The sequence below is a fragment of the Amblyomma americanum genome, chromosome 9, assembly GCF_052857255.1.
Source record: "Amblyomma americanum isolate KBUSLIRL-KWMA chromosome 9, ASM5285725v1, whole genome shotgun sequence".
Taxonomy (NCBI): domain Eukaryota; kingdom Metazoa; phylum Arthropoda; class Arachnida; order Ixodida; family Ixodidae; genus Amblyomma; species Amblyomma americanum.
The window spans coordinates 118350222-118377989 of record NC_135505.1 but is presented as its reverse complement, the minus strand read 5'-3'; the positions used below and the strand labels follow the sequence as shown (position 1 = coordinate 118377989).

The window sequence follows — 27768 nt, the reverse complement described above, 5'->3', positions numbered from 1 at the left end:
TAAACTGCCTTTGTAAAAAATTTAGATGCCATGGGAATTTGCTTCTGGGTAGAGCCGTGAGGACTCTTTATGCATTGGCAGCGTTCTAATCTCTTGAAAGCAAGACAAACTCTGGTCCGCACCTCCGAAGATAAGGACTTCCAAGGATGCTGCCTGACCCTACTACAGTGTTAAGAAACAAATGTCTCTGAGCTGTAAACTTTTCACCAAGGCTTTACATCTGTCTCCTGCTGTGTCAGGGCGATGTGTATTGTCCCAAGGCTAATACCACAAAGTATTATGGTACCCTTCTTTGCATTCTTTCCCCGTTCATACGGAACAATAAACAGCCTTTGTAAAAAATTTAGGCGGGCAGTCTAAGTACCTGTCGAGCGTGAATATTCGTGCTATAGTTTTTTAATTGAGGTTCTTCATACGGAATGAGAGCCATGCAGTACAACTTAGCAGCACATTCCCTTCAAAAATCCTATAAAAGCATCTGCGCTGTCTAGGTCAGTCTCCGATATACGACCAGAAATTCCCAGTTACTCTGCCTGTCGGGTATTCGGCTTCCACAGCTGCTTTTCCCGAAAGATACCGGTCAATGAGCGTTGCTAACCGCCGCTAACTATGCCACGAGAGAGAAGCAAGTGTGTGGCCCTCTGGCATCTATTCGTGGTACCCTCACATCGATTACTCGGGAGAAAGCCGGGCCTCGGGGAAACCCCGAAAGGTGGTGACCATCAAGGTCAGCGCCGTAAAATCGTGGACCAGTAGCATCCACGTAAGGCGGTAGTTAATCTCCCGGTTAACTGTAGCCAGAAGAGAATAATCATGTACAGGATAAGGCAAGACTCAGTGTCTAGGTAAGGCTGAGTTTCTCGAAGAGAAGGCGTATCCGCCTCCTTTCTTATGGGAGGAGTTCGAAAAAGAAAACGGTGCATGCAGTTATGAGGCTCTAGCTCGTCTCGTGAAAAGCTTAACGACAGAAAGCTCGTCGCGCTCTTTCCACGCTTGTGTCGCTGTTGTTGTTTAGGCACGTGCGTTGGTTGAACCCCATTACAGATCGGTGTGATTGGTGGTGTGTCTTGCGCGCAGTTTCCGTCGGTCGGTGTTGACGCCTGGCGGGATTCGAGCTGAATCAGTAATTGCCACTCGCTCCGGCGGCGCCCTTCTTTTTTTTTTTTCTTCCAACAGTGCCCACCACGCTTACGAAGCCGTGCTGTGAATCAGAGCCGCTGCAATCGTGCGGATGCCTCGGTGCGCGTGTGCCCCGTGTGTTTTGTCTGGCGGCTTGTGCGTGCGTGTGCGTGCGCGCGCAGCTGGTTTACGAAACATCCCGACGAAGAATGGGATAAGTGAGAGGACGCCTTGAAGACGTTGTTTCTCAGAACGCTCATGAGTCGGTGAGCTTGTCCTCTATAGGAGGCTGGCGGTAACCTGACATGATATAGCGACCCGATAAGATCGCTGCGAAGTCTACACATAATGATAAGCAACGAAAGGTAGGGGGAAAAATAAGGAAAGACAAATGGGTGAATGATCACAGATCAACGGCACTGCACATTCCACAACGAAATTATCCCCTATGAGTTTTTCTTTTTCCTTTTCGTGTGACGTAGTGACGCTCTCTCAGTCCTTCTCGGACGAATCACAAAACGATCTGGCAGTGTAGGCAACAGGTTCTTTCAGCATTCTCTACCTGCTAACAAAATATGAATTATCCTGGATGCGCGCCTGCGATGATGTAGGCAGAATATTCAAAACACTTTCTACATCTACGTATCCACGCACACAATTCAAAAGGCGCCTTACCAATGCGAAAGATTAATAAAGCATAACGGCACATTCGCTCCGTGTTTACCGTGGTTCATTTTCTTTCTCAAAACCCGTTCTCCAACCAGGCGTTCATTCCTGCCACTCGAAAGCATGATAGAATTAGGCTTAGCAATAAGAAAGGGGGGGGGGGGGGGTTGAAGAAAGGAAAGGCGCGACAGCGACCTCGCCCGAATGAATCTTCCGGGATGTGCAGGAATCTACAGACTTGCTCGGATTCACACACTGGCGGTCGTCAAAATCTGGACACCCTATACGGCTTGCATAAATTACAGCTAAAAGCCGCCAAAATCCGGGACTCCCGTTCTCGAGGGAACAAGCAAACACACACGTATGCGCAAGAAAGAAATGCGCCAGCATTCCACCACCATCGCATGCCGGGAATGCCAGGCCCAATGGGAATCTACAGGAGCGGCCTCTGCGGGACGGCAGTTCACGGCTCGTGCATACAGTACGCGCACGGGGCGAACGCTCTTTGTACAAATAAAACGCACAAATATAAGAAAGAAGCAAGTGGGGGCTAACCCTTTCCAGGATGGCGGGTCAGGTTGACATTCGGGGCGGTTTTCTTTTTTGAGCGGCGGGAGACGTGATTAACAACCATCCTCATATTTCCGCCCTAACGACCCCTTAGAGACGTCAAAACAACCTCCTTTCTACGGCTAGTTTTTCTCTTTTTTTATGTATTCTTCGATAGCGTCCTTCCTCCAGGCTCCCGCCCTGGGTGCTCTCTATGTTTCTGCCTTTCTTCCTTCTTTTCTTCTTCTGTTTATCCTCGCCGATTCGTTCCGTTCGAGCCGCCAGGCACCGAAATCAAGGCGGTCGGAGGAGGCCTTTTCACATTGCAGGACGTTTTTGTACCCCCCCCCCCCCCCCTCCCGAAACGCGGTCCGCCGCCGACAGATGTCAGCGCTGGCAGTGGGCTTCAACGAGGAAAGGGGAGTTTGTTGCGTGGCTCCCCCTGATGCCAGGTACAAAAAGGGTGGACACGCCTCAGCCTTTCGTCCCAGCGATGATTGCTTTTATTCCGCCCTTTCTCTCTTTCTTCCTTCACCTCACTCTCCCACATTTAGGCATACGATTCGAGCGGCATTACGCAAAGTAGGGAGTGCCGTATGGCTCAGAGCGAATCTGATATTTTTGCGTTGGCAGCGTTCGAAGAAGCGCAATAAGCGAACCCTTCGGGCATGGTCACTCATCTTTAGCCATGGTTCGATATCCTATTCCTTTCGTTGCGTTTGTCGTTCTCTGTCTGCACCATAATAGTAATGCGGCCTTACCCACATCCTGGAGCGCTACTCCTGAATGTTAACGTTCTGGCTAGCAAACGAGGTCGCAGTGACCTCTGAGCGTAATAACCGCTCTGAGTAGGGGTATGCATGCATCAACTGCTGGTCTGGTATTTCGTTATGCGCTATGGTGCACTTGCAAGTTCTGAACAGCAATGAACCATGGAACTCAAGGGACGAGTCCTGGCGAGGCCGTGAGCAAGAAAACGCTGAGAACAGCCGGCGGGATTGGCGGGAGAGACATCAAAATTTTTAAATTTATCGCGGCATAAAGAATGTTGACGACAGCTGCATTTGACGGTCCCAAGACACCTTGCGGGCAGAGAAGTTTTCGCGCAGTATGGTTTTCTAAATGGCAATGTAGAAGGGAACCCATTACGGTCATGTAACTAAAGATTACTGATGGTTTTTCTCTGAGCAAGTAATAATTGACATTTCAAACGCTTAGGCGCCCGTGTGCTGTGTGATGTCAGTGCACGTTAAAGATCCCCAGGCGGTCGAAATTATTCCGGAGCCCTCCACTACGGTACCTCTTTCTTCCTTTCTTCTTTCACTCCCTCCTTTATTCCTTCCATTACGGCGCGGTTGAGGTGTCCAACGATATATGAGACATATACTGCGCCATTTCCTTTCCCCAAAAAACGAATTATAACTCGAATGCACAAAAAACGAGAGGACCCTTTCTACGTCGTATCCCGGGGAGCATGGTTTACATCCACTGGTCCCAGCAGCCCCAGTAGATCGAGCTCGGCGAGCTACAAGTTTTTGCCAGCAGCACCGGCCTCTTTGTGTGCTGCCTCCGTGTGCAAGCAACAACAACAACAGCAAACATCCGGCGAGAACCAAAGAGGCGATTCTCTCTAAACCTGCTCCCGTGAGCCATTTCGTCGCCGCCACCTATAAGAGGCAGTTAAGAGTCATAACTTATCAACGTTGTTGACGACAGCACTGAGAAAGGGTTGCGCCCTGAATGAGGCCGTGAAATGGGCAGCTTGCGTCCACTCGAACAAAGCGGGATGCATCTAACGCTGGAAAAGGTTTTAAGAAACGCATTTAGGGGCTTCGCGTCCCTTACCCGCGCCCTCACCGCGACGCCATGTAATCGTTCGAGCGTAGCTCTCAAGCGACGATGGCTCGAGCCCTTTCTGTTACAGAAGAATAAACGCTTCACGCCGCGTTGAACAAACGGGAGAGGCGTTAATGCGACTCACAATGCAAAGCCGAGGACGAGAAAATGGCACCCGGTGTGGGAGCCACCATAAGCTAGCGAGCGACTCCTCACGCACTATATGCGTCCATTCCCCGAGACGAAAGCAAAGGGGGCGGGTTCGAATCCCACCCCGAAGACGGAAGCGTTTTGACGACATCAACTCGGGTGAGGCGGCACATTTGAAAGCCTCTCCTCTTTTCCGAGCCCGCGAAACTACTTCCCTCTCCCCAATAAAAAGAAAGGATATGAAAAAAAAACTACGCATGCAATACGTAATACAACGGAAGTCATCTATATATCTCGCGGCAACGTATTCTGTCTTCACGCATCACTGCCACCACGGCATTCTCTTGTATTCGAGATTTCTTTTTGAAGTATTCATCCGGAAATTCGTCGCCAGCGGACGTGAGTAGAGGAACAGGAAGCATGTGTACCCTGTCGCATATTTCTGCCTTCTAGTTGCGCAACTCCGGGCAGGTGTGACTTCCCGTGTTTTTTCCTCTGTGTTTGCGCCGCTTCCAGAGCGGGCTTCAAATGTTTCTCAAAGCGGACCCATCCCACGAGAATCTTTCCAGAAAGCTGGGCGGTCGTCAAAGAGCAAAACAAAGATTCAAACTGGTCCTTACTTCCCATTCTCCGATCCTGTTGTTATTTGGAGCCCTGCCCCAATGGTGGAAACATCCAGAGCCCGAGGAAAACCGGTGGCATATCCACCTTTCATTCCCCCCGTGTCCACGTCAGGCGAGCCCTTCGAATGACCGTTTGTTTGTAGCTGTTGACGCTGCCTGGACATATACAATACACAATCAAGGCTACCCAGGACTCGAAATAGTTCTACACGGTTGCCCCTGCCGTAGAAAAAAAATAATAGAGATGGGTTGGCTTCAAGCTGAGGCCGGTTCTTTTGAAGGAGGGAGGGTGTTTGTTGGGGTGCCCATAAGGCTTCGGGGTTTGGTCGGCTTGTAGATGAGATCTGTTTGTGACGGCGGGACGGTTGGGTCTGCAGCGTCGGAGGGAGTAAGAACGAGAAGGGTTAGAAACGTAGAAGCGTGGGGGGTGGGGGTGAGGGGAGCTTAGCGACTGCTACGGGGAGTGAGGGGTTCAGTCTGGAAAGGGGTAAGGAGGGGTTGCTCCCGGAGAGACTTGAAATACGACGTCTACATTCCGAGCATCCGAGTGGCGTCGGCGGCGTCGGCTACGGCGGCAACATCTTGGCATAGTCGCCGCGATGCCAGTCGGCTTATTCAAACTCTCCCACACCACGTACAAACCCTCTCTATCTTCTACTCCACCCTCGGTTCCTTGCCACCAAACAAGAAAGGACCGTTTCTTTTTCTTTTTTTCGCTCACCGGCCGCCAACTTGCCGCTTCATCTTTTCGTGGCTATGGCTAGCTTTGGCCGTTTCACAAACGTAAAAAAAAAGACTGCGGGAATGTGGTCTTTTGATAAGACTACACGTAAGGCCTAATTCTAAATAGAAGCTAGCTGAAGTTGCGCGACGAAGGAAGCAGATGACGGGAAACAACGGCATAGACAGTAGTTCCTGTTCAGGTAATGACTGCTCGTTCATCAGGCTTGCGTTTGAACCTAGCTCCTCTTTGCCAGTTTAATAGCTGTCCCATCAAAGTACATTCTTCTCGTGATGGTTATTGAAGGTCAGTGCTGAATTGTGGTCATGTTTCTTTGTGAGCCTTAATTTGGAAATTTGGCTTAGCTGTCAGTCAGGCGGCGTTTATATAGCATGGTAATTCGCGTCCTGTAAGTACTACGAGATTTCAAAACTCGCACTGGAAAGCCCTTGATCATTTTGCTCGGAGAAAGAGACCAATTACAACCAGTCATTAGTGAAAGCACGAGAACGAGAGGTGGCACCTTAATTAGAAACCGCATTTTTCTTTTAATCAGAAACTCTACACACGCTGTCTGTTCCTGGAGTCAGCTGCATCAACCGCCCAAAAAAAGTTATAGTCTCTACATAGTTTATGCATTTGGTGTACAAGCCAATAATTTTCCAGCTCACAGGAGACTGTGCCTAGAAGCTCAATGCTAACACGCTTATAAAATGTCGTGAGAATAGCATTTCCGAAAAGTTCACACGACAAACATTGAACGCTGGATGCAGGAAGCACTCAGATCAAAACCTTCGCATTCATACCGTTCAGAGGGTGCAAACACATTTTCTGTATGTGCTTAGTGAATACGTAAGGCCGGGGAGGGGGGGGGGGTAGGAAATCGAAAACTGGCCAATGTTTTCCTGCTCCTTTCCGGATAGTGGGCGCGTTTAAGATCAAAGACGCCAAAATTTGCACAAAAGCAGCATTCGCAATGGCGTTCTCACACCGCATAAAAGAAGCCACTTTTCTTTAGGGCAAACAATTCATTCCAAACCGCACCCGAAGCTTCGCTTCGAAAGGCTGCTTCCAGTAAACACGGCAACGAACTGGTTCTGAAGCAAAACATCCCAGAGGATTCACGACCAGTTTTTCTCGGTCCCTGCTCGACTTGTTTCAGCGACAGGAGGGGCGAGTTTTAAAAGTCGACTCTGCGCCTGCTACTTTTAATCTATTTCTTTTTTTGTGTCTTTTTTCGTGGAGAGCAGGTTGCGACGTAAACACAGGTTCGATTTACACTCCTTTCGCGCCGGGTTCATTCGAACAGGAAAACGCAGGCACGCAAGATCTTAGGACACTAAAGTACCGCACAGCAAAAGTGCGGACGGTAACTGAACAACTAGCCTTCTTAGCAGATTCGCCCGTACCTGTCTCCTAGTTAGTTTATAAAAATCTCGTTAGAACTTGTGAAACTATCTCGGTGTTAAGCTCCTTTAATAATACGCACTAGCTCTTCATTACTGGATAAAACAAAATTGGAAGTTATGGCAGCTACTCTACGTCATAAGAGCTGACAGAAGCGACGACGTCAGCACAGAAGCCCGTGAGAAGAGTTCACAGAACGGTTCTCGCCAAGAGGAACGGGCTTTCCGTGAGGATGCGTAGGGGTCAGACACGTCATCGGGGTGAACGCAGGCCGAGTCCAAACAACGTAAGGAGCCGGAGACTGGGTTAAACCAGCTATACTAGCGCCCTGCGGCGCCTTGGACAAAGGCTGAAGCGTAGGGCAGAGGCGAATGAGGAGGAGCGCCTTGGTGTGTACATAATGTGGAGAGGCGGGTAGCGAACGCTCTACGTTCCTCGTAGTAAAAGCAACAAGAGCGAGGAAGAAAAAAAAGAATTCGCGCTCTCATGTGGGGCGTCTGTTTGTCTACGGCCGTTTCCGAGAACCGCAATTGAAGCCAACGCTCTCTGCTGCTGCGCCAGCGTGCAAGACGAACTCCGGGTCAATGGGGAGGCCGCGAGGAACACCCCGAGAAGAGGAGCATAGACAAAACGAAACTATGTAGATTCACGAGCACGAAAGCTGGACGATCCTAGCGCTGGCCTTTTCTCTGGCTTCCGAAGTATGACCAAGAAAAAGAGGGATGAGAGGAAAGATAGAAGACGCAGAAGAAAGGTCCAGCTGGTCCGGAAAAGCGGGGCGTGCTCGTAGAGTCTAGGGCAGGCGGTACGGTTTGGACCGCAAGCCGTCTCCCTCCTCCAAGACCGCCTATAGTGAGTGCCTCCTTCTGCGCCGTTTTGTTGCGGGAATGAAGCCTCCTCTTTCGCTCTCTCTTTTTTTTTCATCATCTTATCCAGCCCTTTTCCGTCCCAGGGTAACCGGAAGTGGCCGGCACAGACGGACATTTCACGGCCACATACTTCCACACTCTCGGCCCTTGCCATCCTCTTCTTCTGCGTTCCCTCTGGGTGCGGCTGGAGGTCGTGTTGTTCTTTGAGAGTCTTGGCACTGTTGCTGTGCGGCTGCCATTCAGCTGTTTCTGTACTCCCCTCTTCCCCCTCATCATTCGCATTCCTCGGCGACTCTCCTATAGCGCCTTGGGTGAGCGCAAACAGCAGGGATTCCTCGCTATCTCATTTTATCTGAACGACCCACCAGTGGCCCTGCCTTGAACAACGAAAGCTAATTGGCACTTGCGTCAAGGCGTACGCGACTACCGCGTCGCGTCTCGTAGAAGACTCGCCGCCAAAAAGGTCCCCCTTTCCGGCCCTGTTTTTGGACAGAAATTGACCTTGTTCGAAGCGAACGAGGGGCAAAAAATCTGACGGACTGATATCGAAGAGAAGCAAAGCGCGTCTTGGGACCTTCAATAGGTGGCTTCAAATGTTACCACAAAGGCCGAATGACGACGTTGTGGGGCAATCTAGATCATCTGTCCTTGCGAAATGGCCACAATGCGAAGACGCAGCAAATACTTTTGCTCGAACGACGGTCGCTCTCTAGCTAATGGGTTTATAGGTTCTCTTTTGCTTCCTTTTAACCAGTTGATTGTCATTTCTACGCTGCACGCAATGCAAGCTTCTCACATCAATACAAAACAAAGGGTAAACAAAAGCAGTCTAGCTGTGACCCTCGCGATGCCGTTACCAGTAGCCAATAGGGGGGGGGCTTCACCTAGCCCTGCTGCCTCACATGCCGATGTTCATTAATACGCGAGTCTTTCATTCAGGCGCACTCACAACTACCCTACGCACGCACCCCTGTGTTTTAACGTTCCCCAGCCTCCTCATTCATTGAAGCGGCGGCCACGGCGCCGCCTGCACTTTCCGTAAACAAGCACAAGCCACGAGCACCAGCCCGGTTTCACACAATAGCCTTACGAGGAACCGCCCGTAAGGGTTAGCGACCGCCTGCAGACTGCGCGTGCCATACTTTCAGACTCCGTGGCGCCGGAGGCATCTAGTCGAACAGAAGGCCATAAACTTGCAGCCCCTGCTCTCGAAGGAATGAGCCTGCTTCTGCGGAAGCATCGTAGCCGTCATCTGGGCCGGCTACCACACTGCACGATGGGCGTAGAAGCTGTTTCGGCGCGGCCTCTGCGTTGATGCGACAAAGGGGGCTGCCTGTCCATACCCCCACACAGAGGTCGAGATGCGTAATCAAACCGGTGCGATGTGTTGCCGCGCGCTCTTTGTTTGTCTAGCCGCTTGATTCGAGGCGCTGCCCCGGTCGACGCAATGTGTTTGTTATCGCTCCCGCCTCCTCCTTGCGCCCTTGTAATGATGGCTGTCGGCGGTGTTTGGTTACAGCTGAGGCGCCGAACGGCTCCGGCTCGGGACGATATAGATGCGTGGGCCATGAAACTCCCGTGAACAAGCCAGGAAACCACGGACCCTTTCTCTTGTAGAAACATCTTTAATAATTCCAAAAGTGGAGAACTGAAGGAATCAGAGACTATGAAACAACGGTTTCCCGGCTTTGGTCACAAAATTTCATCAAGTTTCAGCGATACTTCCAAGGCTGCAGGAAAACGGAGTTTCAGCCAACCGCCAAGCCGGTAAAGGAGCTCGATACGGTTTGAACGGCGCACTAACAAGAACAAGACTCTAATGATCAATGCTTACCCCTCAAAATTTTTTTTTTTTAGACAGCTATAGACTGTCCACAGACTTATGTCGATAAAGTCTAGACTCTCTATAGACAAATCCTAGAGAACAGTCTATAGGCAATACAAATCGCATCGACAGTCTATAGACAATCTATAGATTTATGGCCATACACTCTTAGTAGACCTTTGTCTATAGAGTGAGAATAGAGAAAAATAAATATCTACAGGAAGGAAATAGAGTCTACAAGAAGTCTGTAGACTGTCTATAGACCATTTTTGTAAGGAGCCGCAGGAGAAGTGACACCAATCCAGTAACGTCTTAAACGCGATAACGAAATGAAACAGTGGAATGCCAAGCAGCTCGCCCACAGCGATCACGAGCCTTTGTCTCTGAGAGAACTTGTAATAAAACCGAAAGAAAAAAGAACTGTTTACGGGCGTACACTAGAGGCGACTCAAGAGGACGGGGCTCATAAATCCGGCCATGACATTCACTGCCCTGCACTGCCTCCCTCCCTGGTCACGTGACCACTCGGCGCCGCCACACAAGGGGTTGAAGAACCGAAAGTGACGCCGGCGCCTTCTTCACGACTCAGCGTGATAACCACCGTATCAAGGGTACCGCTTCGCCAGGTTGGTGCTTGCGCGAGAGAGCTCATTGCCGTCGTCCGTATCTGGAGTTTTTCGACACAACTGTACGGGCACAAGTTTCGAGCGGCTATAATGGTCGGCGCTCTTTACAACTGCCAACGAAACAATCCTTCGCGGAAACAGCCGCGTCCGCACGCACAACTGTCCTGGTGAAGGCAGTCTGGGCCGCGTCACATGTATCTCTCCACTTTTTCTCGGCCACGTCCCGCTTAAAGGCAACCAGCCGTTCGCTCTATCTTAGCACTGCGGCTCTGTAAGTGAAAAGCAGCGCCTTCACGACTCGGGTCACAATGGTTTATAAGGGCACTGACATGGTCGCGGCAGCTTACGCTGTCAGGCATCATCTTATTGTCATTGAATGGCTTTAACCATGTACCGCTTATTTTCTATGACAGTCATCATCATCAGCCTGACTACTCCGACTGCAGGGCAAAGTCCTCTCCAATGTCTCTCCAATTAACCCTGTCCTTTGCCAGCTGCGGCCATCGTATACCCGAAAACTTCTCAATCTTATCCGCCCACCTAACTTTCTGTCAGCCCCTGCTACGCCTGCCTTCTCTTGGAATCCAATCCGTTACCCTTAAGGATAACCGGTAATCTTGCCTTCGCATTACATGCTCTGCCCAAGCCCATTTCTTCCTCTTGATTTCGACTAGGGTGTAATTGGCTGGCGTTTGTTTCCTCACCCACTCGGCCCGCTTCTGGTCTCAACGTTACGCCTGTCATTCTTCTTTCCATAGCAGTAATAGTTTCCTTACTGGCGGCAACCTACGCTCAAAATTTTATCTCACGTATACCCTCAACGACCGAGGAAAACGACAGAGGAAAACACAGCAAGCAAGGGACCTCCACTCTCAACCCGAACTAATCCTAGCATCTATCTTCCACAGACATAGCCCATATAATAACGGCGATGAAGTGACAGAAGATCAGCCCTTACAAAAATTTCTTTAGACAGTCTATATACTGCCCATAGACTTGTGTCTTAAAGTCTACAGACTGTCTATAGACAAACCCTAGAGAACCGTGTATAGGCAATAAAAATCCTACAGTCTATAAACAATCTATAGATTTATGGACATACACTTTTAATAGACTTTTGTCTATAGACAGCCTATGGACTATGAATAGAAAAAACGAAATATCTATAGGAAGGCAATAGAGTCTATAGGAAGTCTATAACTAGCTATAAAACAATTTTCCAAGGGAGGTACCAAGGAGAGGGAACAGCACGTTAAACTGGAGCGGTTTAGTTGCCACAAAGCAGAGCTAATGGGAGATCCCAGCGACGCCTGACTGAAGCCAAACCACGTGAGGGTCAGCGAGCTACTCGAGCACGGGACACCGAAAAGGGACTCGAGTGAGGACAAAATGCTGAACGGCGGACTTTTCGCTTTTTTTTGTGTGTGTGTGTTTCCTTCACGCGGTCCTTTGATGTCACCTGGCCTGCTAAGAGACGTCGCCAAGGATGATGTCCGATTAGATACGGCCCGTTTTCTGTTAACGCACGCTCCGTACATTTGTGTGCAATCCATCAATGGCCCTCCCGACGCATCTTTACAGCAAAGAGTCCTACGCGGTGGAGGGAACAAAAAGGGGTAAACAGAGCAAAAATGCAGAAAGCAAACAGGCCTGAGAAGTACGGAAGAAGTGCAGGAACCGGCAGTTCTGTGCACTTGTCCGGGGGTCTTTACCGCGACGCCAGACTATCAGGGCAGTTTAGGAGGACGTTGCTCCGCGCCCTGCCGTGCATTCCTTTTATCTGCGCAGGGGCATCGCCATCGTCCTTGCTCACTGGCTTCTCTCCGTTGAATTTTTGCTTTTCCCGGCGTCCCCGTCAAATTTTATTCTTGTTTCTTACTTTCACGGCACGTTCTTGCCTTCGCGGGACGCGCACGGTGGCAAGACACTTCGAAAAGTGCAGTGTAGGCTCGATATAGAGTTACAATCCCAGAAGATGGCGGTAGCACTGTCGTCTAGGGGCCGCCGACAGCGCATGATTGATGCGCGCAAATCTTGTTCTGTCTATCTTTTTCTTCCCCTCCTTTAAGGAGGTTCCCCAGCGTGCGTTTCAAGTGGTTAGAAAAAGGAGCGGCCGTGCTGAAGGCAGAGTCGTTTCCCACGACTGGCCATCGCCGACATTTTCCCAGTTTTTTCTTTATTTTTCAGAGGACTCGAAGAAATCTGTTACTGTGAGCGGCTTAACTAGCCGCCCGGCAGTAAGATATTTTCATCGTGCCGACACCAGTGCATTGAGTTGCAGCTACGAGGCGGTCTCTCCTATAGCTTCACCTCAGTATCCCACTTGCGCAGTTCTTACCCTCTCCAGTTTTCAAGCGCAACAGAAAAGAATGGGAACAAAGGGTGCTGACTCACCCTCATCTCCTCCCTGGTGATGGAGTAGTCGGTGAACATGACCAGCCTCTCCAAGGACAAGGGCTTGGTCTGGCGGAACTTGGACGCAAGTAGCATGCACACGGCCCCCGTGAGCTGTAGTTGACACTTGCGCACGGGCCTCACCGAGAGGAATCGGTCCAAGCAGTTCATGGACAAAGGGTACACTTCCGGACGGCACTGTTCAACTTCGCACACCTGTTGTCGCGGGCAACGGGAACAAGGAGGGGAGAGGAGAGAGCAAAGACAGAACAGGTTGTGTTAAGGCAGGTTCAAAATTAAGTGCACAGCAACTGTCTTTAAGTTAGAGACCCTTAAATGTTAGACTCTTAATTATATACTGGCGACTACAACCAAATAATGTTCGGTCCAGGACTGGAGCACCTGTGCAAAATATGCAAGACGTGCGCTGCACAGGCTGGGAAAGACAGACTTAAAGACTACACAACAATGCTCTCTGTAGAATGTGCTCTGCAACACATTGGTACACGGCAGAGGTCATGATTTCAGGCCATTAAAACTTTCTATTTACTGGGACTTCATGCGCTCTCTCTCTCTTTGCCTTAAGCACGGATATCCTGTGTGAAGTACGCAGGAGATACCTAGACTTCGATATCCTAAGCACTACAAGCACTACTCCTGCAAACCACTGCGCGCTGTTGTGGCAAACCTTCGTGAGAGCACCACACCCCGGTAAATGCAAGTTGCCACACAATCTGGAATTCAACCCAGAAGACATCATTCATTTCAACGTCAGCTGCGTGCCGCAGGATATAAGGCGCAGGAGGCAGCACATTCGGGACAAACTGTAACTTTGACACAGGCCCTCAAGCTGAACTCTGTCACAAAAAAAAAAATCTTAAGCAAGATTGGCGCACGACAAAAAGGAATAACCTTCTCCGTTTCATGCGTCACGAGCAGGCATAAGGTGTCCTTGCAGAGAGAAATCAACCACTTGTCCGAAACCGGTTTGCAGAGCAGAGGCATCACGGTTTCTTCTTCCTAACAGCTATCGACGGCTCCATTGTCTCGCGCCTTATGTGTACGAGATAAATGCTCGGCTCGCAGCGAGCCCTATCGCTCGATGCTCGAATAAGTTATTTCGAGTACGGAGAAAGGTTTGACATGAAGAGCGATACGACGGTGAAAGCGAATTTTAGGCAAGGAGTATCGACTCGAATCAGCCTATGCGCGTGTGTCAGTGCATGCTATTACTTTCAATGTGTTCGATATGTACATCACAGTTTCTTGCGAAGCAGTGCACAGACAATACAGGCGCAAGTCTTTGCGGTTTTAATGACGTTTTGTACCTTCCAGTGGAAATATTACGACAAAGAAAAACGAACGAAGAGCTTACCACGTGATCAAAGGCAACGAGAGAACGCGAGTTGTTCATAGGAACTTCCTATTTATATCAACTGGGCCTGAGTTTTGGCAAAGCGAACGCGCTGAAATGCATAAACACACCTTATACACCATGAGCCCAGTTTCCGCTCGGGAGTTTCAAAGACTCTTATGCGAAACGTACTGAAAAATGAACCTTTAGAAAAGATTAACACCTGGCGCAAGTGAAAGAGTGCGAAGAAACATGCGCGTCAAGTGCACAGTGCAGTATTACGCGTGCATGCCTATCCAAGCAGAAAGGTGTAAAAGGGGGGTAAAAAGAGAGTAAGTTGTCCTCTAGCGCGCTCTTTTTAATAAGATAGAATGCGCTAGAGGTCAACTTACTCTCTCTTTTTTTTGCTCCCATTTAGGCGTGTTCCTGCAGACCTAGCCGCGTGTGTGTGGGACGCCACGCCGACGCGCCTGCTGTGACGTTAGGCTTTGCAGGGACCTTGAAGAACAGCTGACAGTAGATCGTAGTGGGAAGGTATATTCTGTGATATCAGGGAAACCAAGAAGCGAGACAAGAGAGAAATAAAAAAAAGACAGAAAGGGAGCGAAAAAAATCGCAAAAAGGGCGCCCACGTGCGCTCTATATCAGGACCGAGCAGCAGATAAAACGGGCGTCAGGGAGAAGAGATGCGTTTGCCAGCGTTCCCACACCTGCTGACGAGCGCAGGACGCGGTCGGCGCGAACTCGCATCGGACGCGATCTGCGGATGAAGCACTATTCGTTCTTTCATATTTTTCGTTCTTTCTTCCATCAGGGCGTCTGCGCAAGCGTTAGCGCACGTGCTAGGAGCGCGGCTATAGGTGTTGGGCGACCCTTCACAGCTATTCGCCTAATCAGGTGATTATTTTTCCACGAAAGCGCTTTCACGAAAGGCAAAAGATGCGTTGCTGTCACACGTTTCGCAGATAAGTAATGAGTCGGTGCATTTTATGCTTTAATTGTAGCTTTTCGGGAATCAGAGTATTTGGTTCCATTAGCCATGGTGAGTTGTTTTCTAGAGTTAGGTTGTTCATCAGAGAGAAGGCTGTCGGATGACGCAACGTCCCGTAAGGTTTGATGGTTTATGGTTTATGCGGGTTTAACGTCCCAAAGCGACTCAGGCTACGAGAGACGCCGTAGTGAAGGTCTCCGGAAATATCGACCACCTGGGGTTCTTTAACGTGCACTGACATCGCACAGCACACGGGCCTCTAGAATCTAGCTTCCATCGAAATTCGACTACCGCGGCCGGGATCGAACCCGCGTCTTTCAGGCCAGCAGCCGAGCGCCATAACCACTTGACCACCGCGGCGGCCCGTAAGGTTTGAGTAAATAACGCCTAGTTATATAGTTTTAGCTTCAAAGACTTTTTTCGGACATGAAAACACTCATCGTGGTTCATTAGAAAGAAGGTGGAACACTGACTGCATGTTCATTACCCCTATCGACGTTTCATTACATTTTATACCGCGCATTACAAAGTGTCTCTGTGTCGTAGTGAGGGGGCTATCATCGACAACAAGGCACTCGACAAGTACTTCTTTCCTCACACTGGTTCGCGGCCAAACCACCAAGAAGAACCAACACTGGAGGCGAGGCTGGCTACATGCCCTTGACTCCCGAGTCAGGACTCACTTCTCTCTTGCCGTACGAGGCGATACTCCAAGACCAGTGATTCTCTAAAGAGGCGCCACCCCGTAAAGACAATGCATCCGCACAAGTGGACACGTCCGTCCGAGTCTTATCTCAGAGCGCGCGCATTCCTCTTGCTTTCGCGCGCTTTGCGGGGCTGCGCACAGACTCGATTTCTCGTCCCACCGATGACACACAAGAGGGTGAAAGCGCGCCAGAAGTCATCACCGGTGTGCTTGTACCGATAAAAAAACGATGGGATAAGACAAAAGCGGGCCTCTCTCCTTCTCCTGAAGCCCATCCGGCCTAAAGGAGAGATATAGTTCTTGAAGAGGCATCGCCCGAAGGACTCGAAGAGGTAAAAGAAGGCGACCAAGAAAAAGTAGACACCTTTCCCTCCTGGAGTGCCCTTACTTTCTCTATATAATTTTTTTTGTTATTTATCGTGTTCCAAGGGGCCAGCAATGTGGACGTGGTCGGGATGTAGGTAGTTTTTCCAGAAAGGATGTCATGAATGCTCAATTCTGTACGAATCGGCTGCACCTGCGAGCTGACACTTGGATGAGCTGACACTATGACTGGCCGACACCAGAAGGACAATGCACTTATATCTGTAGCCTAATGCTGCAGAACAGCTAAAGGGGAACTTCGCATGACAGTCTGATGGCTGCATGCACAAAGAGTGACAAGGACAAAGTTATGAACACCTTTACCCCATGTACGTCATCATCAGCCTGACTACGCTGACTGCAGGACAAAGGCCTCTTCGAAATATTTCCAATTAACAATGTCCTGTGGGCGGATGAGATGAAGAAGTTTGCGGGGACAGGGTGGCGCATCTGGCCCACGTATGTGGCACCTCGTGAAAACTGCATGGAATAATCGCAGGTCTTTAATACGCATGTAGAACCTTTTTGTGTCAATGTGAAACTGGTGGAAATTTCGTGCGGCAGTGGTGCAGTAAAAATATGCAGCGAACGAATGGTGGACTGATCCTTCGTGGACACTCCACATGTCCGACAAGGCTTAAAGGCGGAAAGTGCCGCCCAAACAAGCGATTCCAGTACTGAAATAAATTCTGTTCTGTAGCATGTAGAAGGCGTGTTCCAGAAGGTCCAGTAGCATCTGACGGCGAACGCAACGAGAGGTTGGATTTTTTTTGCGAAGTAATAAACCTATAGAGAGCTGCCTTTTGGCTGAAGTCCGAAGCCACCTGGCGCGTCGCGACCTCTGGCGGGTTTTATGCTAATTGTACCACGCATTCACTGCTTTGGCTTTCAGCGCAACCACCTTGCTGGTAGCGGTGATTACAAGCAGCAGACCGTGGCATCAAGACAGTCGGCGTGGAGAGACGTCAGCTGCCCTTAACGTCTCGCCGTAACAGCGTCGAAGATAGGACAGAACGGAACGAGCGTTCCAAGAAGAAGGGACAGAGTAAGAGAAGCCTCCAGCCAAAAGTTGCAAACGTTGACGAAACAAGATCTGACGTCTCCGGGCAGACTACGCACCCATCTTCTTTGTTATCTGCAGTACGGAGGAAGCACGGCTCTGTTGCGGCGCAAGTTTTGAGAAAACCAGTCCCGGTATTTAAACGACCCCTTGCAGAAGAACACGGAGTATTTTAGGTTTGAACCGCATTTGCGAGGCCTTAAATCATCGCGTCATTACAAGGTTCTTCACGCCAGACCAGTTGTCAACAGCCACTCCACCGGCACGCGCCACGTGCTGCCTTATCGTATTTATTTTCCTTACCTGCCGGTTTTCAGATCATTCTGCAATGCACGCAACTAGCAAAGCCAGAGCACGGGGGTGACAAATCGAGCCGCCGGTGCGGGACACACCGCGGCGGGTAGAGTAGAACGGCTGGAGAAAGATGCGGGTTCTAAAAAAGAACGCCCGAAGAAAGCAGAAAGAAGTGACGAAGAAGGTAAAAGAAAAAGGCGGGGAAGGGGGAGAGTTAGACAGAAATAGCAAGGAAAAAAAGTGCGGACCCCGATCTTTCCCCGCGGTGCTTTTTTCTCGGGCTACTATGCTCATTTTTCGTTTTTGTACCAATCGGTGTCGCACCTGTCTCTTAGACGGCCTTCACCGCCGTGCGCTGCAGGACAGGCTCCCCTGCTGATCGCCACGAGCGCCGAAACCTGACTTGACTGTAAAGGACTTTGCTAGTGCGCCGATAAAAGGGAGAAAGAAAGAAAGTACATACTTGTATATAGCATTACTCTGGAATTAAGGAGCTAGGGCTACGATAATAAAAGCCCGGCCAGTGTCTTGCAGAAAGGAGCAGTCGCGGTTCGCCTTTCAATTATTGCAGGAAGCGTGATTTCGCTGGCGTATGTAGCTGTGGCTCGTCGACGCCTTTTTCTTATTGTTTCATTCTGGTTGCCTTTTTGTTCCGCGTTCATTTCTTTTATTTTCATCGAGCTTTGAGGAAAACATTGCACTTTCAGAAGAGCGTGCCAAACGCGGCGCCTTGTTCCGAGAATTCCACTAAGCCTTTGCATCTTTACTCGTTATTACTTTATCTTTTCTTTTTTACATAAGAGGATACCTGACGTCTTTACAACTGTGTATAACCTCCCGGAGCGATAGGTTTTATCTATACTGACCTGCGTTCGTTTCTGCTTTCATTAAAAGATCACTGCGGGTGGCTTATTACGTAATCAAGTCGCGGAAATTAAAAACAATTTATCTTGTCCTGGCCATCTCAAAAGGTCACGAGGATTACGAAAGAACTGCAGCTATAGAAAATATTAGGGGGACGCTTAAGACCCCCTTTAAGTGTACGACAGGGAAGCGTTAACGGTTGTTTGTTACTTTCGTAATTATTACCTCTTCCTAATTAAGCACATACATTCAGACCACATGATACACTACAAGACACGCAAGGTTGCCCAAAATCCAACTAACGTGCTTCAATGGCCTAGGGGTACGACCCGAACCAACAACCCAAGGGTCATTGGTTCGATTCGGGATTAGTCATCCTAATTTTATTTGAAGCGTAAATAATTTACTTTACATCCTTAAATGTCATAACGACATTTGAGTCATGCTACGACCTCATATTCACAGTTTAACTTGATTTTTAATCGTATTCATTCAAAAGCGCAGCGTGTGACGTCACAGTCCTCTTAACCAGTCCTGAATTAGTGTAACAACGCACACAGCTTTTTCTCCGAACGCCAGCTCTAACGCTGTGCGCCTTAATAGGAGGAGGTCATGACACCCTACGTATCCTCAGATATTATTACAGTGGTAATACCGGCGGCAAGTTTTAATTAATTACTTTTTCCCTCGTTGCATGGTTACGGACTACTGGTGTCCAAAGCCAGTCCCGTCGACACATGGAGAGGGCGTGAAAAGCGGCCTTTTCTCTCCAGATAATTATCTCCGGCGACAGCTGATAGCAGGATTACAGGAAAGAAAGCGTTTTGTTTGTTCTGTTGTGGAGACCTCATGTGCCTAGGAAATGGATCGACCGTTTCCTACTTTGTAGAATAGAGCGACTAGAGGAGCGACAAGCATCAGCACCTCGGGCTCCTATTAGTGCCATGAATAAAAAGAATATAATCTATTAGGCCAAATACGTGCTCTGTCTATTAGTGCCATTAATGAAGAGAGCATATTCTGTTAGGCCAAATGAATACGCGTTCTGCCTTATTAGTCCCATGAATGAAAGAACATAATCTTCTAGAAAGCAAAATAGTCACTGAGGATAGACACAAAAGATGGAAAGAAAAGAAATGAGTGAAGCTGTACGCAAAGGTCATCCTCCTTGCGTCAATCGAAGCCGCGAAGAAAGAAGAAACAGCTATGTTTGCTGGGCTCCTTTCCAACGCCATGTGGAAGGCCGTGCAGATGCACCAAGAAATCCGCGAGACTCGGGAACGCGATAAGCGAGGCAGAGACGCACACAGCTGCAGTAGCAGCAAAAACTAAGACGACCATCGTCGTCGCTTGGTCTCGCCAGCGAAACGACGACGCCCGTTCGCGCTGCGCAAATCTTGAAAAGGTAAAGGATAAAAACCGGCATAAATTGATGAGCCCCTCATCCCCCCACCCCTACATCGGCTGCCCTTCAATGCTAACGTGTCTCGGACGTTGGTCGTATACGCATTGACGCTCAGTCAAACCACCGGCGATGTTCGCCGAAACCGCCTATCGGCTACATTGGTTTTTCTAGTTCCTTTTATTTATTTATTTCTTTTGGTGCGAGCTGCCCCTGACCCCCTAAGAAACCCACCTGCCTGCTCACTGCGCACGTAGGCAGAAATTACCGTCGTCTTAACAAATTTCTTGATGATATACCCTAACGTAACGAGCAAACCCTTGCTGGTAAGCGCATTCCCTTCTGGAAAGGCGTGACAGAAAAAAAAAAAGAGAAAGCAAAAGCCATTCGTTTCCTCGCGCCCTATCAAATTCGCACTCAACATCTATTTTTGTTTGAATAGTTTGGTTTATCGGAGTTTAACGTCCCAAAGCGACTCAGGCTATGAGAGACGCTGTAGTGAAGGGCTCCGGAAATTTCGACCACCTGGGGTTCTTTAACGTGCACTGACATCGCACAGCACACAGGCCTCTAGAATTTCGCCTCCATCGAAATTCGACCGCCGCGGCCGGGATCGAACCCGCGTCTTCCGGGCCAGCAGCTGAGCGCCATAACCACTCAGCCACCGCGGCGGCTCATCTATATTTGTATCTGCAGGAAGAATATAATTTGTTTCGTACTATACGCTTACAATTCAGCGCCACCTCACGCGCGTTCTTCATTGTGGCGCGAGATGACCTGCATTCATGTAAAACCGAGCGCTCATTTCTTCGAAAGCCTAATCGGATACTGATAAGGACTACTGCGGACCATTCTCAGCTCTCGTAGCAGGCCGAAGAGAAGAGCCACAGCAGTGCCAGAGTTAGGAAAAAAAAGCAACAAGTTTAACGCTCTTGCTTGATATAAAAGCGGTGTAAGTACATGTGTCACGGTGCAGGCAACGCCGGTTTTCTGAGGCGCCCTCCTGGTTACGCAATCCGACTTGCCGCAACCGCGTGCAAGGTCTCGCGGAAGCACGAGGCATAAGACACGTGGAAACGGGGGTGCATGAATCTGGAGCAAACACCATGCGTCTCTGCGCACCATGCCACCGTGCAGTGCACTTGAAGACATGCGGATGCATCGCCTTTGCCCATGGTTGCATGCTGCTGATTCCAAAGAAGATTCCTGTGTAAAGGTTCTACCTGATCTTAGAGGCAGAGGAATGTTCACTGCGTCTTGGACATGCTCATGAACGGGGGCAAATGGCACTGAAATCATTTCCTTGTGGAAGTTTTAAAGTTACGCCAATCTGTACCACTGAAAGTACCTAAGATTTATTGGCTCAGACGCCGCACAGCCCAGCAACCCAACGGGCAGGGGTGGGGGACTCTTGGTGTGCGGCTGAGCCCACAACTAAAACTAGATAGCGCTGTTAGCACTACACAAGCAAAGAAATAGCGATAAGAGGGGAAAAGAAGAGGCAACGAGCACGGGCACTAACCTCAAGCATCCAGCGTCCCACGACGCGCCTCATTTTGGCATTCAGGTCCTTTTGGACACAGGTAAAGTAGCGTGGGTTGATGGGGTACCTCTCTTCGGACCTGAGCAGGTTCTCAAGCACAGTGCCGTCGTCGAAGATGGCGGGGTCCCTGTACGAGCACACGGGACCCTCGCCCTCGGGTCGTTCCTGGAAATCCACGTCCTTCTCCAAGCACAAGAGCTCCGCCATGCCGGCAGCCTCACGGCAGCTCACCGGTGCCTCGGCTTCTCTCCGAGCAGCGGGTTTTCCCGGGCGTCGGTGACGGCTGCTTTGGCCGTCTGCGGACAGAGCGACAGGTCCCGATGGAAGGCGAGAAGGCTCAATGAATCCTCTCGAGACAAGCGCGACTCTCAGACAGCGGCTAGGCAACGACAGACTGCGGACACCGGCTCAGTCATGGGATGGAGATCGCAGACCTCAGCTGATCGTGCCTGATAGACCTCGAGGGAAAGAGAGGGCTAGTTTTTGCCTGCACAGGGCTAGAATGCGAGGGTTCACTCGGGGGCAGGTTGTTGACGGTTGGCAAGTGAGGCTTTGCGTTGTCGGTTCCCGCAACGACGACCCGAGAAAGCTGGCCCTTGCAGTCAACCGGCTTAGGGCACGGGAGAGGGAACCGTGGGCCCGTGCTGACCGGGTCTCGTGTGCCGTGCGGGACGACGTTTGCCAGAGAGGACGACGCAGCGAGATGTTCACTCGCCAACCGTCGAGTGTGTGTATGGTGGTGGCCCGGAGTTTGCCTCCACGCCCTCTCGGCGAGCTGGAAGGAGGGTTGGATGAAAGCGTACGTTAGAGAGGGAGAACAGCAGTGGCGATTACGAGCTCCCTCCGCTTCACCACTCTCTACCGCGGCTGGTGGAGAGTTGCTGCTGCCGCTACGCGCTTGATGCCTCCGCCGGCAGTGACTCTCTCCGCTCTCTCCCCAGCGACAAGCAGCCTCCTCTCCCGCTCTCTCCTCTGGCTAAGCCCTCGTAAGGAGCCGGCGTACAGCAGTCTTCGTCGGGACGTCCGAGGAGCAAGTCGTCGTGTGCCACCTCTTGCCGTGTGTGTTTCGATCAGTTCCTCTCCACGGGTGCAATCGCCCCTCTCCCTCCCAACTGGCATGGTTAATCCTCTTTCCCCTCTTCTGGTTAGACACCAGTCCAATCTCCTCATCCTCTATCTACGCCCTTTCCCGTTGCGGAGGAGCGCCGCTTGCTGCTACCGGGCCAGTGGGCTAGCCGTTCGTTTGCTTCCACAACGAGCTCTCTCACATCTCGTCTCTTCACTCTGAGAAGGCAGTGTCGCGGACTACTTTCCGTTTCCGAAGCGATGACGCGTTTCGACCAAGGGCGACAGAACTTTACCCCGATTTGACTCAGATTGCTGAAAAGCGCACGCTGACAGTTTCTCGGTCGGTGTCAAGCACGCGTGCTTGCGGAGCTTGTTACCGCACCCTCCCCTCGTTCTGCGCTTCTCAAGGTTGGAGAGACTATCGAATACGACTCGGCGAGGTGACGTCGCGGCCACGGAAGCAACCGCTCTCGCAACAGTGTTTTTTTGTTTTTGTCATTCTTTAGGAGCACCTGTAGTTCTCTTTCAGCGTCAAACTTCGCTTCAAAGTATGTCAGCGCATGCACGTTATTTACTGTTGGATACGGAGAGGTGGAAGCACTACATCAAAATGGGATTAACTGCGTAGTTAAGCCGAAAAACAAAAATGCGGGGGCACTGTCGCAATAAGTAAGACTGGCTGCTGGCGACGAAGTTTGAGATGTGAAAGTTACAACAAATTTTCAAAGGCCAGCGAGTGCTCCTAACGCTATACGGGTAAATATCTTTGGGAAGGGGGGGGGGGGGGGGATAGCGACGCTCACCTCATTGAAAGCTCTAACAGGCATGTGATACAGCGAAAGTTTCCCCTTGCCCAGCTAACGTCATCGCCTCCATGCTCCCTCCCAGACTCGCTTTCGTCAGCACAAGTAATCTCTCACTGATGACGAGGTTAGTATTTAAATTGTTTTTATTCTGCAGCCACGCAAAACCACCTTTCTTTTAGTCACAGAGGCTTCTCTGAACGTTCGAGGAAGTCGTGGTCGTTTCTGAGTACAGCACAGCCATAAACGAAGGGAGATACTGTGTAAGCAATTCATTTTAAAGCTAAAAAGTTCAGTCGTTATTCAAGGTTATTCATGCCAGTTAACGGGATTGATCGGAGAAACGTGGTTTAAAGGATAGGCAGTGGGACTGGTTACCTCGACGCGGTCGCATTTTCCGCCACTTATTATTCAAGTGATGGCTATGTTTCATTTCCATTGAAAGCACGCTCCGACCGTTTCGCGTTATGCCAGCACAGGACACGTTATTGAACGGTATTTGGTGTTTGCGATTTGTTTGACTGGACTGGTCAGAGAGGTCACGTTAGAACGCCAGTCAACCACACTTCGTCCCCCCTTATTGAACCTGACATGAGTAATGGTAGCGATTAGAATAAGTTGGAAAGAACTAATGGCTGCTTTTTGCATGTTATAATAAAGGCTAAGTACACGCTTTCCAAGTACACACCAGCAAATATGTTTCAGAACTTGAATGCAAAAGTTATAAAACAAAAAGATGCATGGATTGGGACGCTAAACCAAGAAATATAACATCAATCCCTGAGGTAATGAAAAACCAGTTACCTTTTCTTGCAGTGGTGCTCATGCGAAATATATGCTGCGTTTGTGACCGTTCTCATTCAGAGTCCAGCGGCGACCTGCATCTGAAAGCACCGCAAAATAAAAAAATTAGTTAATACTAAAAATAACGGGCTGTTATTGTTCCACCAAGAGACGACCAAATTTCAATGCTGCCCCGAGGCAATAATAAAATTACCCGGAATACCACGTTTTACACAAGTCAGCCCTCTCCACCTACCTGCTATTCTTTGCCTGTATATTTTCAGGTGTCAACAGATTTGCAGCACACAACAATCCGAAACAGCTAAGTGTCCGTAATTTGTCTCATGTTTTAAGAAGACGGAATATGAATGCAAGTGATGAACCCAGGTAACACACGGGAAGGATTTTGTTATGCCGGAGCTTGCGCAAAGGTATGTTTTGCCATGCAACAGAAGGTTCACGTTCTGTAACGAGCTTTCGCCCTCTACCGTCCACGGTGCAAGGCGCAGCCTTGCATTCTTGTAGTTTCATGGCGGGATATATCTCGGAAATGCAACGACACAGCGTGCTACTGCGCGTTTCACTTGGCTCAAATTTAATCGACCTGACTAACTCTTTATGTGCTTCATACATCGCGTTTTTTCAGTGCCAGCGGCACTCGTCTGCTGAAGCCTAAGTACGGCGTTTCGATCCCGGCTGAACCTCGATGAAGGCGAACTCTGAGTACTACCACGCTTCAAAATTCAGTGCACGTGCCTGGTAGACAATTTTATCCGCAGTACTCCATTACAGCTTCACTACGCAGCCTATAAGGGTGTTCTTTATGTGTTTCATACATCGCGTTTTTTCAGTGCCAGCGGCACTCGTCTGCTGAACCCTAAGTACGGCGTTTTGATCCCGGCTGAACCTCGATGAAGGCGAACTCTGAGTACTACCACGCTTCAAAATTCAGTGCACGTGCCTGGTAGACAATTTGATCCGCAGTACTCCATTACAGCTTCACTACGCAGCCTATAAGGGTGTTCTTTATGTGTTTCATACATCGCGTTTTTTCAGTGCCAGCGGCACTCGTCTGCTGAAGCCTAAGTACTGCGTTTCGATCCCGGCTGAACCTCGATGAAGGCGAACTCTGAGTACTACCACGCATCGAAATTCAGTGCACGCGCCTGGTAGACAATTTGATCCGCAGTACTCCATTACAGCTTCACTACGCAGCCTATAAGGGTGTTCTTTATGTGTTTCATACATTGCGTTTTTTCAGTGCCAGCGGCACTCGTCTGCTGAACCCTAAGTACGGCGTTTTGATCCCGGCTGAACCTCAATGAAGGCGAACTCTGAGTACTTCAAAATTCAGTGCACGTGCCTGGTAGACAATTTTATCCGCAGTACTCCATTACAGCTTCACTACGCAGCCTATAAGGGTGTTCTTTATGTGTTTCATACATCGCGTTTTTTCAGTGCCAGCGGCACTCGTCTGCTGAAGCCTAAGTACGGCGTTTTGATCCCGGCTGAACCTCGATGAAGGCGAACTCTGAGTACTACCACGCTTCAAAATTCAGTGCACGTGCCTGGTAGACAATTTTATCCGCAGTACTCCATTACAGCTTCACTACGCAGCCTATAAGGGTGTTCTTTATGTGTTTCATACATCGCGTTTTTTCAGTGCCAGCGGCACTCGTCTGCTGAAGCCTAAGTACGGCGTTTTGATCCCGGCTGAACCTCGATGAAGGCGAACTCTGAGTACTACCACGCTTCAAAATTCAGTGCACGTGCCTGGTAGACAATTTTATCCGCAGTACTCCATTACAGCTTCACTACGCAGCCTATAAGGGTGTTCTTTATGTGTTTCATACATCGCGTTTTTTCAGTGCCAGCGGCACTCGTCTGCTGAACCCTAAGTACGGCGTTTTGATCCCGGCTGAACCTCGATGAAGGCGAACTCTGAGTACTACCACGCTTCAAAATTCAGTGCACGTGCCTGGTAGACAATTTGATCCGCAGTACTCCATTACAGCTTCACTACGCAGCCTATAAGGGTGTTCTTTATGTGTTTCATACATCGCGTTTTTTCAGTGCCAGCGGCACTCGTCTGCTGAAGCCTAAGTACTGCGTTTCGATCCCGGCTGAACCTCGATGAAGGCGAACTCTGAGTACTACCACGCATCGAAATTCAGTGCACGCGCCTGGTAGACAATTTGATCCGCAGTACTCCATTACAGCTTCACTACGCAGCCTATAAGGGTGTTCTTTATGTGTTTCATACATTGCGTTTTTTCAGTGCCAGCGGCACTCGTCTGCTGAACCCTAAGTACGGCGTTTTGATCCCGGCTGAACCTCAATGAAGGCGAACTCTGAGTACTTCAAAATTCAGTGCACGTGCCTGGTAGACAATTTTATCCGCAGTACTCCATTACAGCTTCACTACGCAGCCTATAAGGGTGTTCTTTATGTGTTTCATACATCGCGTTTTTTCAGTGCCAGCGGCACTCGTCTGCTGAAGCCTAAGTACGGCGTTTCGATCCCGGCTGAACCTCGATGAAGGCGAACTCTGAGTACTACCACGCTTCAAAATTCAGTGCACGCGCCTGTAGACAATTTTATCCGCAGTACTCCATTACAGCTTCACTACGCAGCCTATAAGGGTGTTCTTTATGTGTTTCATACATCGCGTTTTTTCAGTGCCAGCGGCACTCGTCTGCTGAACCCTAAGTACGGCGTTTTGATCCCGGCTGAACCTCGATGAAGGCGAACTCTGAGTACTACCACGCTTCAAAATTCAGTGCACGTGCCTGGTAGACAATTTTATCCGCAGTACTCCATTACAGCTTCACTACGCAGCCTATAAGGGTGTTCTTTATGTGTTTCATACATCGCGTTTTTTCAGTGCCAGCGGCACTCGTCTGCTGAAGCCTAAGTACGGCGTTTCGATCCCGGCTGAACCTCGATGAAGGCGAACTCTGAGTACTACCACGCTTCAAAATTCAGTGCACGTGCCTGGTAGACAATTTTATCCGCAGTACTCCATTACAGCTTCACTACGCAGCCTATAAGGGTGTTCTTTATGTGTTTCATACATCGCGTTTTTTCAGTGCCAGCGGCACTCGTCTGCTGAAGCCTAAGTACGGCGTTTCGATCCCGGCTGAACCTCGATGAAGGCGAACTCTGAGTACTACCACGCTTCAAAATTCAGTGCACGCGCCTGTAGACAATTTTATCCGCAGTACTCCATTACAGCTTCACTACGCAGCCTATAAGGGTGTTCTTTATGTGTTTCATACATCGCGTTTTTTCAGTGCCAGCGGCACTCGTCTGCTGAAGCCTAAGTACGGCGTTTCGATCCCGGCTGAACCTCGATGAAGGCGAACTCTGAGTACTACCACGCTTCAAAATTCAGTGCACGCGCCTGTAGACAATTTTATCCGCAGTACTCCATTACAGCTTCACTACGCAGCCTATAAGGGTGTTCTTTATGTGTTTCATACACCGCGTTTTTTCAGTGCCAGCGGCACTCGTCTGCTGAACCCTAAGTACTGCGTTTCGATCCCGGCTGAACCTCGATGAAGGCGAACTCTGAGTACTACCACGCTTCAAAATTCAGTGCACGCGCCTTTAGACAATTTTATCCGCAGTACTCCATTACAGCTTCACTACGCAGCCTATAAGGGTGTTCTTTATGTGTTTCATACATCGCGTTTTTTCAGTGCCAGCGGCACTCGTCTGCTGAACCCTAAGTACTGCGTTTCGATCCCGGC

The 27768-nt window shown here is 49.7% G+C and overlaps 1 protein-coding gene across 4 annotated transcripts in view; it reads right to left on the bottom strand.

Moving 5' to 3' along the window:
* The window catches only part of LOC144104184 (G1/S-specific cyclin-D3-like), a 325929-nt gene that overhangs the window by 55426 nt on the left and 242735 nt on the right, over nt 1-27768 (bottom strand). For 3 of the 4 annotated variants that reach the window (XM_077637049.1, XM_077637047.1, XM_077637048.1), the window contains exons 3-5: nt 24038-24117; nt 21342-21658; nt 12786-13001 (exon numbers count right to left, since the gene is read on the bottom strand). In XM_077637049.1, coding sequence (XP_077493175.1) covers nt 12786-13001; nt 21342-21658; nt 24038-24059 — 555 coding nt within the window. In that variant the 5' untranslated portion in view covers nt 24060-24117. Of the gene's footprint in view, nt 1-12785; nt 13002-21341; nt 21659-24037; nt 24131-27768 lie in introns of those variants that run through there. The other variant, XM_077637050.1, reaches the window with a different exon arrangement.